The 13,481-nt window shown below is 36.9% G+C and overlaps 1 protein-coding gene across 2 annotated transcripts in view; it reads right to left on the bottom strand.

Moving 5' to 3' along the window:
- MYO5B (myosin VB) overlaps positions 1–13,481 on the bottom strand; it is a 497,816-nt gene that overhangs the window by 220,107 nt on the left and 264,228 nt on the right. For both annotated transcript variants that reach the window (XM_031945960.1, XM_031945961.1), the window contains exon 7: positions 6,711–6,792. In XM_031945960.1, coding sequence (XP_031801820.1) covers positions 6,711–6,792 — 82 coding nt within the window. The remainder of the gene's footprint in view (positions 1–6,710; positions 6,793–13,481) is intronic.

Below are 13,481 nucleotides of genomic sequence, written 5' to 3'. Positions count from 1 at the left end.
CATATGACAAATCCTGTGATATGTATTAATTGCCAATCCTTTGCTGTTTCTCAATGAAGTGTTGCCTATTCCAAAAGTATTTTAGTAAGCTTTTAATCTGATTTCCATGTGCGGAGGATGTTTAGAGAAGGGATTTTAATTTTTTTTTTTTGAGTAATAAACCTCTTTGGTAGTCCAATCTGATCTTGGATAAGTCACTTCATCCTATTTGCCTCAGTTTTCTCACCTGCAAAATAAGCAGGAGAAAGAAATGGCAAACCACTCCAATATTTTTGTCATGAAAACCTCAAATAGGGTCATCAAGAGCCAGTTTAAACAAAGTTTAAGAACCACTGTATATGTTTTTTCAATGACCATCAGAATAAACCTGTGAGATAGATACTGTTATTATCCCCTCTTTACTGATAAGAAAATCAAGGTACAGATAGGTTAAATGACTTGTCCAGGATCACATAGCCTAGTAAGAGACTCAGGGTAGGGATCTGAATTCAGGAATTCAGGATGCAGACTCCAAGATTAATGCTCTACATTGCTCTGGACCAAGATGTGGCAATGACTCCTTCTCTAAGGCGTGTATGAGATCTTTTCAAAGATTGCCTATAGGTCATATCTTGAAGCTTGAACTCCTTCCCTTAACAACTGTCCCAAGACCACAGGCAATGAAAAGGATGACAATGTATTACAGGGCTAGTCAAGTCCTTCTAGGAAAAGAAAAAGATAAATTGGAATTTTAAAAAATCATTTATATTGGAGACGAAAAAAAAAAAAAAAAAGAACTGAGCTGGACTTATCCACCAGCAAAGTAGTATATTGTCAAACAAGGAGAAAAACAAAACATTTTCCTGCATCTCTGAAAGATAGTGGGATAGTAACCTGCTTAACTTCACATATTAATTAAGATGCTAAAAAAGTACCCAAAGAGAAGGAAAGGGGGAGGAATAATGGAGAAAATAAAGAGATAAGGAGAGAAAAGGAAGAAGGGAACAAGGAAGGGAGGGAGGAACAGGAAATAGAAGGGGAATGGGGAAGGGAAGGAACCAGGGTGCTAGGTTTTTTGAGATGGGATTCAAACCCTTCTGATACCCAGTCCAATGGCTCTATCTACTAATTCATTTTGCTACTGAATGAGCTGTAGTAGAAGTTTTTATGTCATTTTGTGCTGTATTCCTAAGTAACACTTAACATTTTATTCCATCCACATCAAAAAATGGAAAAAGAACATGAGAAGATAGAAATAGAAGAGAAGAGAAGAAAAAGGGAGATGGAGAAGGGGAGAAGGCAATGGAAGAGAGAAAAATACCCTAAAGGGGACATTTTTATATTCCAAAGAAATAAACATTAAACATTCAGGATATTTAATATGAAAGAATGTTCATTTTCTATGTCTTTCTAAGTTTGATATATGTGCAAATACATTTCATTTTGAAGTTTTGTGTGAATAAGGAAAATGATTTCACACTAGTCTCACTGGATGTCAATTACAAAATATTTACATTGAATAAGAAACTATAATCTCTTTCAATAACTTCTTCCATTAATTGAATTTTAATTTTCAATCTTAGAAAATCCTCTCTTCTGCAAGTAATTTCCAAGTCTCATTACTTCTACCACAATCATATCTTTATCATCTGTTCCTTTTCCTCTATTCATAAGGCCACCACTTTAACATAGGCCTTCTGTTCTTTACCTCTTCTATGTATAATAAATATCAAAAAGCAGGTACTTATTTTATGCTGATTTTTATTTCCTTCTCTCACTTGAACAATTGCAATAATCTTCTAATTGGTCTTCTTTCCAGTCTCTTATTTCTCTAATCCATCCTCCACACAGCAGGTAAAATAATCGTCTTAAATCACAAGTCTGAGCATGTCATTTCATTCTTCAAGAACCCTCTGAAGCATGTTATTGCCCACAGGGTGAAATCTAAACTCTTGAGCTTGACATTTTATACCTATTACAATCTGGCTTGTCTTCTTTCCTAGGTTTCTTATTCATTATTCCTTTTTACACACTGTAGTTCTAGCTCAAATGGTCCCCTTGTTGTTCCCTCAAATATGTGATTTTCTATCTCTGTGCCTTGGGAAAGACTAGTTCCCATTTCTGAACTGTATCATCACATAGTACAATCCCTAGTTTCCTCTAAGACTCCGTTTTTGTGCCATCCCTTAAGAGAAAGTCTTTCCTCTTTTTTCTGTTGTCAGTATTCTCTCCCTCCTCCTCTTTTTCCTCCTCCTCCTCTTCCAATCATTAGGTATATATTTATGTACCTTCCTTCCCAACAGAATGTAAGTTCCCTAAGGGCAGGGAATGATTTTTTGTTGTTGTTTTTGTGGCCCAATAATGAGCATGTGTTTATTAAATTAGATTGGATATAGAAAATCTATGAAACAGTGATCAGTGTACCTACTAAGTTTAAATAAAACCTATTAACTTTATGGGCTCAATGGATTATAGAGTTAGCACTAGAAAGGCTTTAGAAGTCACTGAGTCAACTCCTCTCATTTTATAAGTGTAACTTAAGGTCAGAAAGGTTAAATAACTTCTCCAGAGTTATTCTGCTCCTAAGATTCTGAGATAGCATTCAAATTGTTCAAATTCCAAAATCAATAGCTCTGTCTACTATATCACACTGCTAGTGACTGAGTTGTAGTGTAGGCTTCTATTTCTCTATGTGTCATGTTACAATGTCAGAATTAACATTTCACCCCACCCAAAGGACCTCTATGTGCAAAAATATTTGCAGCAGCTCTTTTTGTAGTGGCAAGGAACAGGAAATTGAATGAATTTCCATCAGTTGGAGAATGGCTGAATAAGTTATGGTATATGAATGCAATAGAATATTATTGTTTTATAAGAAATGACAAGCAGGATGATTTCAGAAAAGCCTGGAACAATTTATATCAACTGATGCTGAGTGAACAAAGAGAACATTGTACACAGCATCAGCAAGATTATGTGATGATCAACTGTGATAGACTTGGAGCTCCAACTCTGTGATGGAACAATGAGATGATTCAAGGTAATTGCAATAAACTTGTGATGAAAAGTGATATCCATATCGAGAGCGAGAGCGAGAGTGAGAAAGAGAGAATGCTAGGCAGACCGAATGTGGATCACCCTTGTATTTTCACCTTTTTGTTATTTGTTTGTTTTTCTTTCTCATGTTTTTTTCCTCTTTTGATTTGACTTTTCTTGTTCAGAATGACAAATATGGAAATATATTTAGAATTACACGTTTAATCTATCAGATTGCTTGTAGTCTTAGGGAGGGAAGAAGGGAAGAAAGGGAGAAAAAAATGGAACACAAGATTTTGCTAAGATAGTTTTCAACATTCACCTTTGCAAAACCTTATCTCTGCATAAATTTGGAAGAATAAAACATTACTTTAAAAATAAAAATTAAAAAAAACATTTTATTCCATCCATCTCAAAATGGAGAAAGGGCAAGAGAATATAGTATATGCTGCAAACCCATCCTTAACTTGATAAGGGAAAAGAAGATGATCATGCCCAAATTAGTTTCAAATATATACTCACATGCTTTCTTTTCTCCCTCATGATGGTAGGTTTTATTAGTGTTATTTTTGTAACTTAAGAACAGACCTTACATTTTATTAAAAGTAGAAAAGAATGCTATGAAGGAATAAAGATTCTCACTGGACCCATTAGCAGTTACCTGGGTGGCTACTTGTCGTTCCCAATCACACAGAGACATTAGTACTGCATATTACCAAAGGCAGATGCCTGCAACCACATAGTCAATCTACCCTCAATATCTTAAGAAAGCTTTATTGTTAAGACATAAAAGCACAGTAAAGGATCCTCATTTAGCTCCTCTTAGGTGGCAAATCTAAGTTCAGGAGTATGAGTTACTCATAAAATTGTGTTTTGCACTGTTTTACTTAGAAGCCCAAAGATCTCTGCATTACTCCAAGGCACACATCATGAAAAAAGTCATTTTTCCACATCAATATACTACATAAATGGAAAAGAATTAAGACAATTTGTTTCCTATTACTTTAAAGTTGTATTCAGGACAAAATGACTCAATTATACCTAAAGCAGTATTGCTGTTATTTGCTCATTTCATACAAAATCAGCCACTTCAAATAATTTTTTTCCTTTGCCATAAAAATAATACTTCTCTCTATCACTTCCCTTGAATGGCAAGGGAAGGAATATGAATTAAATTTTTTCTAATCACTGTCTTCTGGTTAACTTACAGTGGTCCTACTGGGGAGAATTGGTATCCTATAAGCATGGGGCCAGCATTTGTTCAACAAGTATCTACTGATCACCCACTCTGCTGGAGTAGAAACTTTGATGTTACCTTTAATTTTTCTTCTTCAGTTCTTATAACTAATCAATCCACAAGCACTACTGATTACACCCCTATAACACTTCTCACTTGTTTCCTGTTCTATTTCCACTCTTTTACCTCCATGCTATTCTTCATGCCATTGTCAGAATGATCTTTCTTAGGGATTGACCTGATCATGACACCCCTTTACCTACTGTGTAACATATGAACACTCTGCTCTAGTATCATATGATTTCCACAACCTGGTACCATCCTGTTCTGTCACTTTCTTCTGCACACTCCACATGCTTGTTACATCAGACTAGTCAATCAATCAGGAAACATTTGTTAAATGCTCACTCCATTTCAAACATGCACTAGATATGAGGGAGACAGATTTATCAGTGAGACTGTCCCAACCTCACAGGAACATATGGAATGGGGGGGTATGTGTTCACAGATACATAAATACATGACATGTTCAAGATACATACAGTGTGATTTTGAGTACTAGGATTAACAACTAGGGAGAATCAGAAAAGGTCTTTGGAAGACAGATTTGATCTGATCCTCAAAAGGAGCTAAAAATTCCAATAAGGGCGATGAAGAAGGAAGATATGTCAGGCATGGGGAGGTATGTTGTGCAAAAATATGAAGGCAGAGGGTGGATGTTATATATGAGGAACAGCAAATAGGCTTGAGTACAGAGTGTGTGATGGAGAGTAATATGTAATCAGCCTGGAAAGACAGATTAGAACCAAACTACAAAGATTTATAGTGGAATAGTCTATTTTTATTGTAGAGATAATAGGGAACCACCAAAACTTTAAAAAGAGGAGAATGACAGAATCAAGTTTGATTTAGGAATAGCAAACTGGTGTCTATATGGAAGATAGAATTCAGAGGGGAGGAGACTAGACAGAGTTTGTAGAAATCAAAAAAGCATTCCCAACCACCTATATAGAGTTATAATTCAATGTCAACAATACAAAAACATAAAAATATGTAACTCTTTTAAGTCTTTTGGGCATTCACACTGACAGGTGCCTCACTAAGGAGGTTAATAGTATTTGATAAAGTTCATTTGGGAGGAGGAAAATCCTGGAAGAATAAATTTTGGTCCCAGATTTTTAAAGTCAAGTTCGTCACTGTGGCCCTTAAGTTGAGGAAGCAAAACCTGAAAATTTCCCCCAAATGCTCCCCAAATGCTGACACCTCTAAAGTGTTGGCTCTTCACTTTTTTGTCAAATATCCACAATGATTCATCCTGCTGGCCAGGCAAAGAGACATTTTCTCTTGTTGATTCTTCTCCCCTCTGTCTGACAGAGCATGGGTGTCCAAAATAGATACATGCTGCTTAATGTAGATCAGATACTATTGTTATCCCAGGCAAAGCTTACCATTCTGTGGATTCTTTGCTCTAAAGCTATCTTTTCTCTTCAGTGCTACTGTTTTATGAATATGTTTTTTGTGATTCACTGAATTCTTAATAAAAGTCACAATTCACATACATTCTGTCTTCACTCTCCTCCCTCTTCCTCTCTTTGTCTGTGTATAGCAAGGAAATGCTACTCCCAAAGCCTAAAATGTGATGTTTACTACAGGAACCACAAAGATCACTATGTCTTACATTGTGTAGCAATTTCTATTTTATGTAGCACCTTCCCATCACTTATGTGATCCTCTCAATGCTTTTTTTCTCCAACAGCATGCAAACTCTCTTGGAGCAGGAATAGATTTTTGATTGTGTATTTCCAGTGCCAAGGATAGCAATACATTAATAAATATTTACTGAATCATTAATAGGTAGGAAGATAACTGTTAAGCTTATTCTTATAAATGAGACAAATTAGGTTCTCAGAGTTGCCTAAGATCAGCACAGTTAAATAGCAGCACAGACTTGTCTTATGGGATTATAAAATCATAAGTCAGAGGTAGAAAAATTTCAGAGACCACCTATTTCAATCTCCTCTTTTTATTAATTAATCTTTCAATTATCAAACATTTATTATCTCTCCTTCTGCTCCCCCATCTCCAAGGGGAAAAAAAGAATAAACCACTAAAAGAAATTCCCATACTGGCCATAGCTAAAAAGATATGTCTCAATCTGCATCACCTCTCACTTAGTCGCTGGGTTGAATTCTTTTAATCCCCTTATTTATGGAAAAGAAAATTAAGATCTAGCGGCCCAAGGTCACAGAGGTAATAAGGATCATAGGAACATTTGAAACCAGTCTGCCAATTCCAAAATCAGCACTCTTTCCACCAAACCTTTCTTCATAGTCCGAAAATCTTAACTATTACACCAATTGGTAGTGGGACTGATATATATGAAAAGTCTACAAATTTAATGCCTACCATAGCAACCACTTGAAGTTTCTTTTTCCCAGTATGCAACAAGACTACTTACTAAGTGCAAGCTCTTTAAACTCTGGAAGGCTGGCTGCTGCACAGAGCTGATAGAAGATGTGATAATTCCTTTCTTCATCTGCCTGAAGGAGAAAATAAAGAAAGTTAATCTGTTTAAGGAGAAGCCACCACCAAGATTCTTCTTTTACCTATTCTATGGCTTATCAAGGGCAAAATCTATCGTCTTCTACTCTGTCATTCTCCCCACATTCCACTCTCAGGCCCAAATGTCCCATTCTCCATCAAGGACTCTTCCATCCACAACCTGATGAGATGACTTTATGTATAAAATGAATTTGATTTTTGGTTCTAAATGGATCATGATTGCTATTTGGTAAAAGATTAATCAACATGATAAAGTCTTATTATCTGCCATGTGCAAGATACTATGTATGAAATGGTATAAAGTATACGACTCTGTCTCCTCCCCTCTGATAGCTTACAATTTGGCTGAAGAGAGAAAAGAAAAACACAAGAATAGTTATTATATAACAAGAGTCAACTGAGAAGCTTAAAGGATTTCAAAGAAAACAAAGATCATTTGGGACCTGGGTAATCACAGAAAACTTCACGGAGTTAGTGGAACTGGAGATGGCTAAAGGATAGGTAAAATTTAGAGAGATAGAACAGAGAGCTAAGGGTCTTCCAAAGAAATGTGACATGAAAAGCAGCCCAGATGCCAAAAGGAATCACAACTGCTAAAAGAATCTTTCAAATGTACAGGTCATATCTCTACCCAAATATTTACAGTATTTCTTCATTTCCAATAGGATAAAAGACAAACTCCTCAGCCTGTTGAGGTCCTCTACAATCTGGCTCCAAACTAACTTTCAAGTTCTTATTTCATTCCATTCTCCTCAAACCAGATTTCAATCAAATGAGACATTAGTTATTTCCCAAAACTCAACAGACCATCTCTAATGATATCTAAGTAACACTTATAATAAGCCGTGTGTGTGTGTGTGTGTGTGTGTGTGTGTGTGTGTATGAAGTGTTTTACAAAGCTTAAAGCACTATAAAATTCTAGAGCTGCTGCTGCTGCTTAGGCTGTTGCCAGAGTAGGCAAAGCCACATTGAACACTATCATAAATCAAAACTAAGAAGGAAGGAGGAAAGAGGCCCCCAGAAGCTGATTAGAGAGAATTGGTGCTCTTCCCCATAAGAGAAGCAGAATGATAGAGAATGTTGCAAGTGATAACTTCCAAGGAGAATGATAACCAGGAGCTGGAGCTTGTTGAAAAAAACAAGCAAGAAAGGAATCTGGAAGATCTATTTCTCTGAGCTTTCAAATATTATAAGCAATGGCTTAAGAACTGCAAAGAGGTTGCATCTGGGAAAAAAAAACCTAAAATTTACTATCCAGCAGCTGGGGCAGCTTGACGACACAGTGGTTAATGCCAGGCTTGGCATCAGGCTTTCCTGAGTTCAAACCTGGCCATAGAATTCACTAGCCATGTGATCATGGGCAGGTCACTTCACCCTATTTGTCTCAGTTTCCTCACCTGTAAAATGAGCTAGAGAAAGAAATGGCAAAATCACTTCAGTATCTTTGCCAAGAAAATCCCAAATGGGGTCAAAAAAGTCAGACACAACAGAGCGGAAATATATCACAACAGCAGAATCAATCATCATCATCATCTTCACCACACTTCAGAGATAGCAAAAAAAAGAAAGGCTTCTGAAAGAAAGAATTATCAAATACTCAGGCATTCAGATGAAAGAGAGAACCAAATATAGACCTGCACTCTGTGCCTAAAAGAGTTCACTTAATGGTGACCACCACTGCCATAAAACTTTCCCAAACTATTTTAGCCCACAATGACTTCTTCCTTCTGAGGCAGAGAGGGTGTGGGGTGATGGAAGAAATATGATATTCGTAATCAGAGGATCCAGATTCAAATCCTTTTTCTGGTACTTACTATCTGTGTGACTTTGGACAAATCAATGCATGTATCTGGGCTTCCGTTTTCTTATTTGCCAAAGAAGGGGACTGGCTTTTGAGGGCCCTTCTAGTTCTAGGAACTTGTGATCTTTGGAATTCTCACAGTACTTAGAATTAGTAACACATAGTTTAGCAATAATGTGTCTTCTACTTGATACTTGTAAGTATTCTGTCTCCAGTTAACATCAAACCCTTTGATAGTAGGAATACAGATCTTTTGTATTCCCTACCATATCATACCACAGGGCTAAGCTCACAGAAGGAACTCCACATCTTGATGACTGGTTGAACAATACTGAGCATCTTATCTTTATCAGCCCCCAAACTGGTCTGATGCAACAATATGGTATCTCACTCTCCACTATATCTATGGTATAGAGGTTGTAGGGTGACCTTTATATTCTCTATGATACAGGTTATCCCAAGAATCTTAGGGTCACTTTAAGCTTTAATAGTTTAATAGCTACTAGGGGAGGGAGGGAGAAAAATTTGGAACACAAGGTTTTAAAGAGGTGAATGTTGAAAAGTATCTTTGCATGTATTTGGAAAAAATAAAATACTATTCAAATATTATTAAAGCTTAAAACTGCATCTAAGCCTTTTGTGACATATTGTACATCTGGTATATATTGTCATATATTGTGGTGTTCTCTTCTTTAAAATATAATGGTTCTCTCTGGGGGAGAGCAGGTTTCTCGGGGAGGTTTTCTGGAGGCAGCCTTAGTTTCAGTTAAAAGTAATAATCACTCTAAATACAGCCAGCTGAAAAAATCCAAATGTTTATTTCTTATCTCTTTCCAAGCCCGGTTAGCTTTCTTAGAGGCCTCTCTCTCTCCTTGGTTCTAAGAGCTCTTGCAGCTTTGTCCTTTGCTTCTGCCTCTGCTTCCTTCAGCCTCCAGCCAGCACAAAGGGAGAAGATGAAATGAATTTCTTGTCTCCTTGCCTGGGCGGTTGGGCAGCTTTCTGGAGAGCCTTTCAGACCAGCCTTGGTCTCAGTAGGGGAAGTACAGGAGCCCAGCCACCATGGTGAAGTGAATGAATGGCTGCACCTCTGAGAGAGGGCTTCTCTCTGAACTGCCTTGACTGGCTCACTGAAACTCTATTTATGCTCCTTCTCCGAGAGTGGGATTGTGGGTTCTGAGAGTGGGATTATGGGTTTCCTCCCAGAGTGCTCTCTGGCCCTAAGAGCTTCCTGCTTATATGAGCTCTCTAAAGGTGTGAACGCAAGCATTGTTTCTATCAGTTCTACTTAGTACCTTTTTTCAAGTTCTGGCCCATAACATCTCCTCATAGGATCAGATCAATCATACTGAACCATGCTAAATTAGATAATTATGGTCTCTATCAACTCTAATGACTTAACAGTTTGTAAGGATTCCAACAATATATAGTCTTACCTAGGTAGGTGGGAGGTGACTTACAGATCACTGTATATAAGACAGATAGCCATTACAGCAATTAAGCTGTGGAAAAGACAAGGCTGCACATATCTAACTTTTACTGCACATCTGAAGATGCAACTTGAAAAGTCATGCCCTCCCATCATATTGGGACACTTCAAACTCCACAAAACAATGGAAAAAAAGTCCTTAGACTGATAAACTCAAACTTGTTACCTTTTTATTAAGCCAAAATTACAAATCCTACACAGCAATTTCAGGACAATAATAAGCAATTTTTTATTTTTATTTTTCACACCTAGATAAAACACCTGTTTAACCCCAATCCTTTGAACAGCTGTTTTCCTGACTGGCCATACTTGATAACACCTCTTGGTCATATTTCTTTGCCTGTCTCCCTCTTACTTCACCCCTTAGTCAAGCTCCCTTATGGATCTAGAGCTCCCTATAATCCTTGGGAAAACTGTCCTGCTTCTCACTCACTTCCCTCCCCAAGTTCTCCCCTTGACTATAATCATAGGATCATATATCTAGAGCCAGAAAGCAGAAGACTAGTCTAATGCTCTCATTTTATAGAAGGGCAAATTGAGACCTCCAAGAGAAGATAAGTGATGATGATAATAATAAAAGCTAACATTTATACAGCACTCATTATATGCAAGATACAGTATTGAGCACTTTACCACAATTGCGTCATTTGATTCTCATAACAACCCTGAGAAATAAATACTATTATTATTCCCATTCTACAGATGAGGAAACTAAGATATATGGAGGTAAAGTGACTTGTCACAGAGGTAGTAAACATTAGCAGTGTGATTTGAACCAAGGTCCCCTGATGTCACACAGAATTGTCTTTTCATTGTATCAGCTAGTTCCCAAATCAAGACTTGTGTTGATTGATCTTGCACCCTGTTTCCTTAACAGTTCTCTGCAACAGCAAATGCCAGGGGTGTTTGAACAGAATATATGAAAAGTATGTCATCTTCATTCTGTAAGTTTTAATCAGGACAAATGAAACCTAATCAATTATAAAATAAAAATGATCACACCTGAAAAGGATCTTAGAAGTCATCTAACCCAAGCTTCTCATTTGGAAGATGATGAAACTGAACCAAAAAACTTGAGATGATTTGCTCGCTCGAGGAATCCAAATGACTTAGCTGCAATTTGAATTCATGTCCTATGACTCACTGGATAACACAAGTTCAGTGCTCTTTCTACCACACAATAAAGGAAAGGAAGGGGAAAAAGGAGACTGGAGCACAGCACAAAATAATCATTGTGAAAGCCTACATTAGGTGCATACTGCTCACAAATGTGCCATAGACACTGCTGGGGAATGAAACCCGAACTTATGAGGGAATAGAGCTGCCAACTCCAATCCTGAGGTAAGGTAGACAAAAGCCCAAGGAAGAATAAGGTTTTTCTGGTTTATGGGCCCAGTCAGGGGATCTAAGAACATCTTAAGAACATGGAGTCTCAAGCTCCAGCTGGATCTCAACTGCCAGAAGCAGATTCCCAGAATATTAACACCTATCATATACCAGGCTGGCACAAATGCCAGAGACCTCCATTCCCAAAATATTGGATAATTGAAAAATCTATACTGCAATGAAAAAAAAAACTAACTCAGAAAAGAAGCATTAAAACAAATCCAGTATCCCCAATCCAAAACATTCTGTGGTCAACAGGGAAAAGATTAGTTCTAAGGGTAGGGAGGGCTGGGAGAAAATTATTTATAGAAAAAAGCAATAGAGCAAAATTTAAGGTACTCTTCTAATTTTTTCCCAGGGAAGGATGAAAATAAAAAAACAAGAGCTTAGGGGGAAATTCAACTTTGACAATCACTATTATGTGACCTTAGAAAAGTCACATCACTACAATGGGTCACAGATAGTTCTGTCAAAGAAAGGAATTGGATGAGAGGGCCTCTGAAGTCCCTTTCTGTTCCATATCTATGATACATCTATAATTCCCTGCACTCTAATTCTAGATATAACCCCAAACCCTGAACTAGGTTCTCTTTTCTTTATTATCATATTAACTCCCATGGGTCTGATAATCATCTCTATTTAGACAATTCCCATATCTAAACAACCAATGCCAGTCCCTCCTTACCTGCTATCTAGTAAACATCTCCCATTCTTTTCCCATAGTTACGTCAAACTCAAAAGGTCCAAAAAAGAACTCATTCTTCTTCCTTCTTGAACTCTCTGCCCACTTACCTCTTTTTCTAACATATCCATTTCTGTCAGGGTACCCATCATCCTTCTAATAACCCAAGTTCATGACCTCAGTTTTCTTTGACTCTCATTCTCCGTGTTCCCCCATATCTAGTTCATTTATAAGTTGTATGTCAATATTATCTCCAGTGAAAGTATTCTTAAATAATCTCTGTTTTTCTGTCTATCTCTGCCTCTCTGTCTCTGCCTCTCTCGTTTTCCTTTTGGCAGTCTGCTAGAGCCTGTGGACTCCTTTTCAAAATAATGTTGTTAAATACATAAGAGACATAGGATTACTAAGGAAGTTGAAATTAAGTTGAATTGGAATTATCAAAATATTTTAAAATAAGTCCACAAACTTCAAATTAAGAGTCTTTTCCTATAGAACTAAGAGAACACTCTACATAAGAACAACAATATTGCAACAATGATAAACTGTGAAAGACTTAGCTACTTTGATCAATATAAAGATCCACAATAATTCCAAAAAAATGATGATTAAAAATGTTATTCATCACCAGAGAGAGAACTGGTGGATGCAGATTGAAGCATATTTTTTTTCTTTATTTTTCTTGCTTTCCATTTTCCCTCCTCCCCCCAATATGGCTAATGTGGAAATGTTTTGCCTGACTTCATATGTATAATAGGTATCATATTTCTGACCTTTCAGATGAAGAGGGGAGGTGGTAGATGGAGGGAGAGAATTTGAAACTAAAAATACATATTTTAAATTTTTAAAAAATCTCTATTCTAAAGCATCTCTAATCATTTAATAATATCTTCTCTCCATTGGCACAGCTACTACCTCAGTTTACTCTCTCAAAACCTATTGCCTGGACTATCACAATATTGTGTACTTGAATTTCCTTCCTCCAGTTTCTTTTCCAATCCATTGTTCAAACAGCCATCAAAGTGATGTGTATGTATGTGTGTGTGTATGATATGCATATAAAGTGATATATAAAGCATCATCACTTACTTGCCTGCTCACAAAGTTCCAGTGGCTCCTTTTAGTCTCTAATATAAAAGATGGATTTCTTATTTGGCTTTGAAAGTCCTTCCTAATCTGGTTCTAGCTCAACTTTTCCAGTATAGTACATATACCTCTTCTTATTTCAATTTACTTTGCAGGCAAACTAGTCTGACTTACTATGATGTATTCATAGTATTCCATCTCCATTTCCATGCCTTTCTACAGACTGCCC

The sequence above is a fragment of the Sarcophilus harrisii genome, chromosome 1 (genome assembly GCF_902635505.1).
Source record: "Sarcophilus harrisii chromosome 1, mSarHar1.11, whole genome shotgun sequence".
Taxonomy (NCBI): Eukaryota; Metazoa; Chordata; class Mammalia; order Dasyuromorphia; family Dasyuridae; genus Sarcophilus; species Sarcophilus harrisii.
The sequence above is the reverse complement of the archived record's forward strand: the minus strand, read 5'-3'. Positions and strand labels throughout refer to the sequence as shown.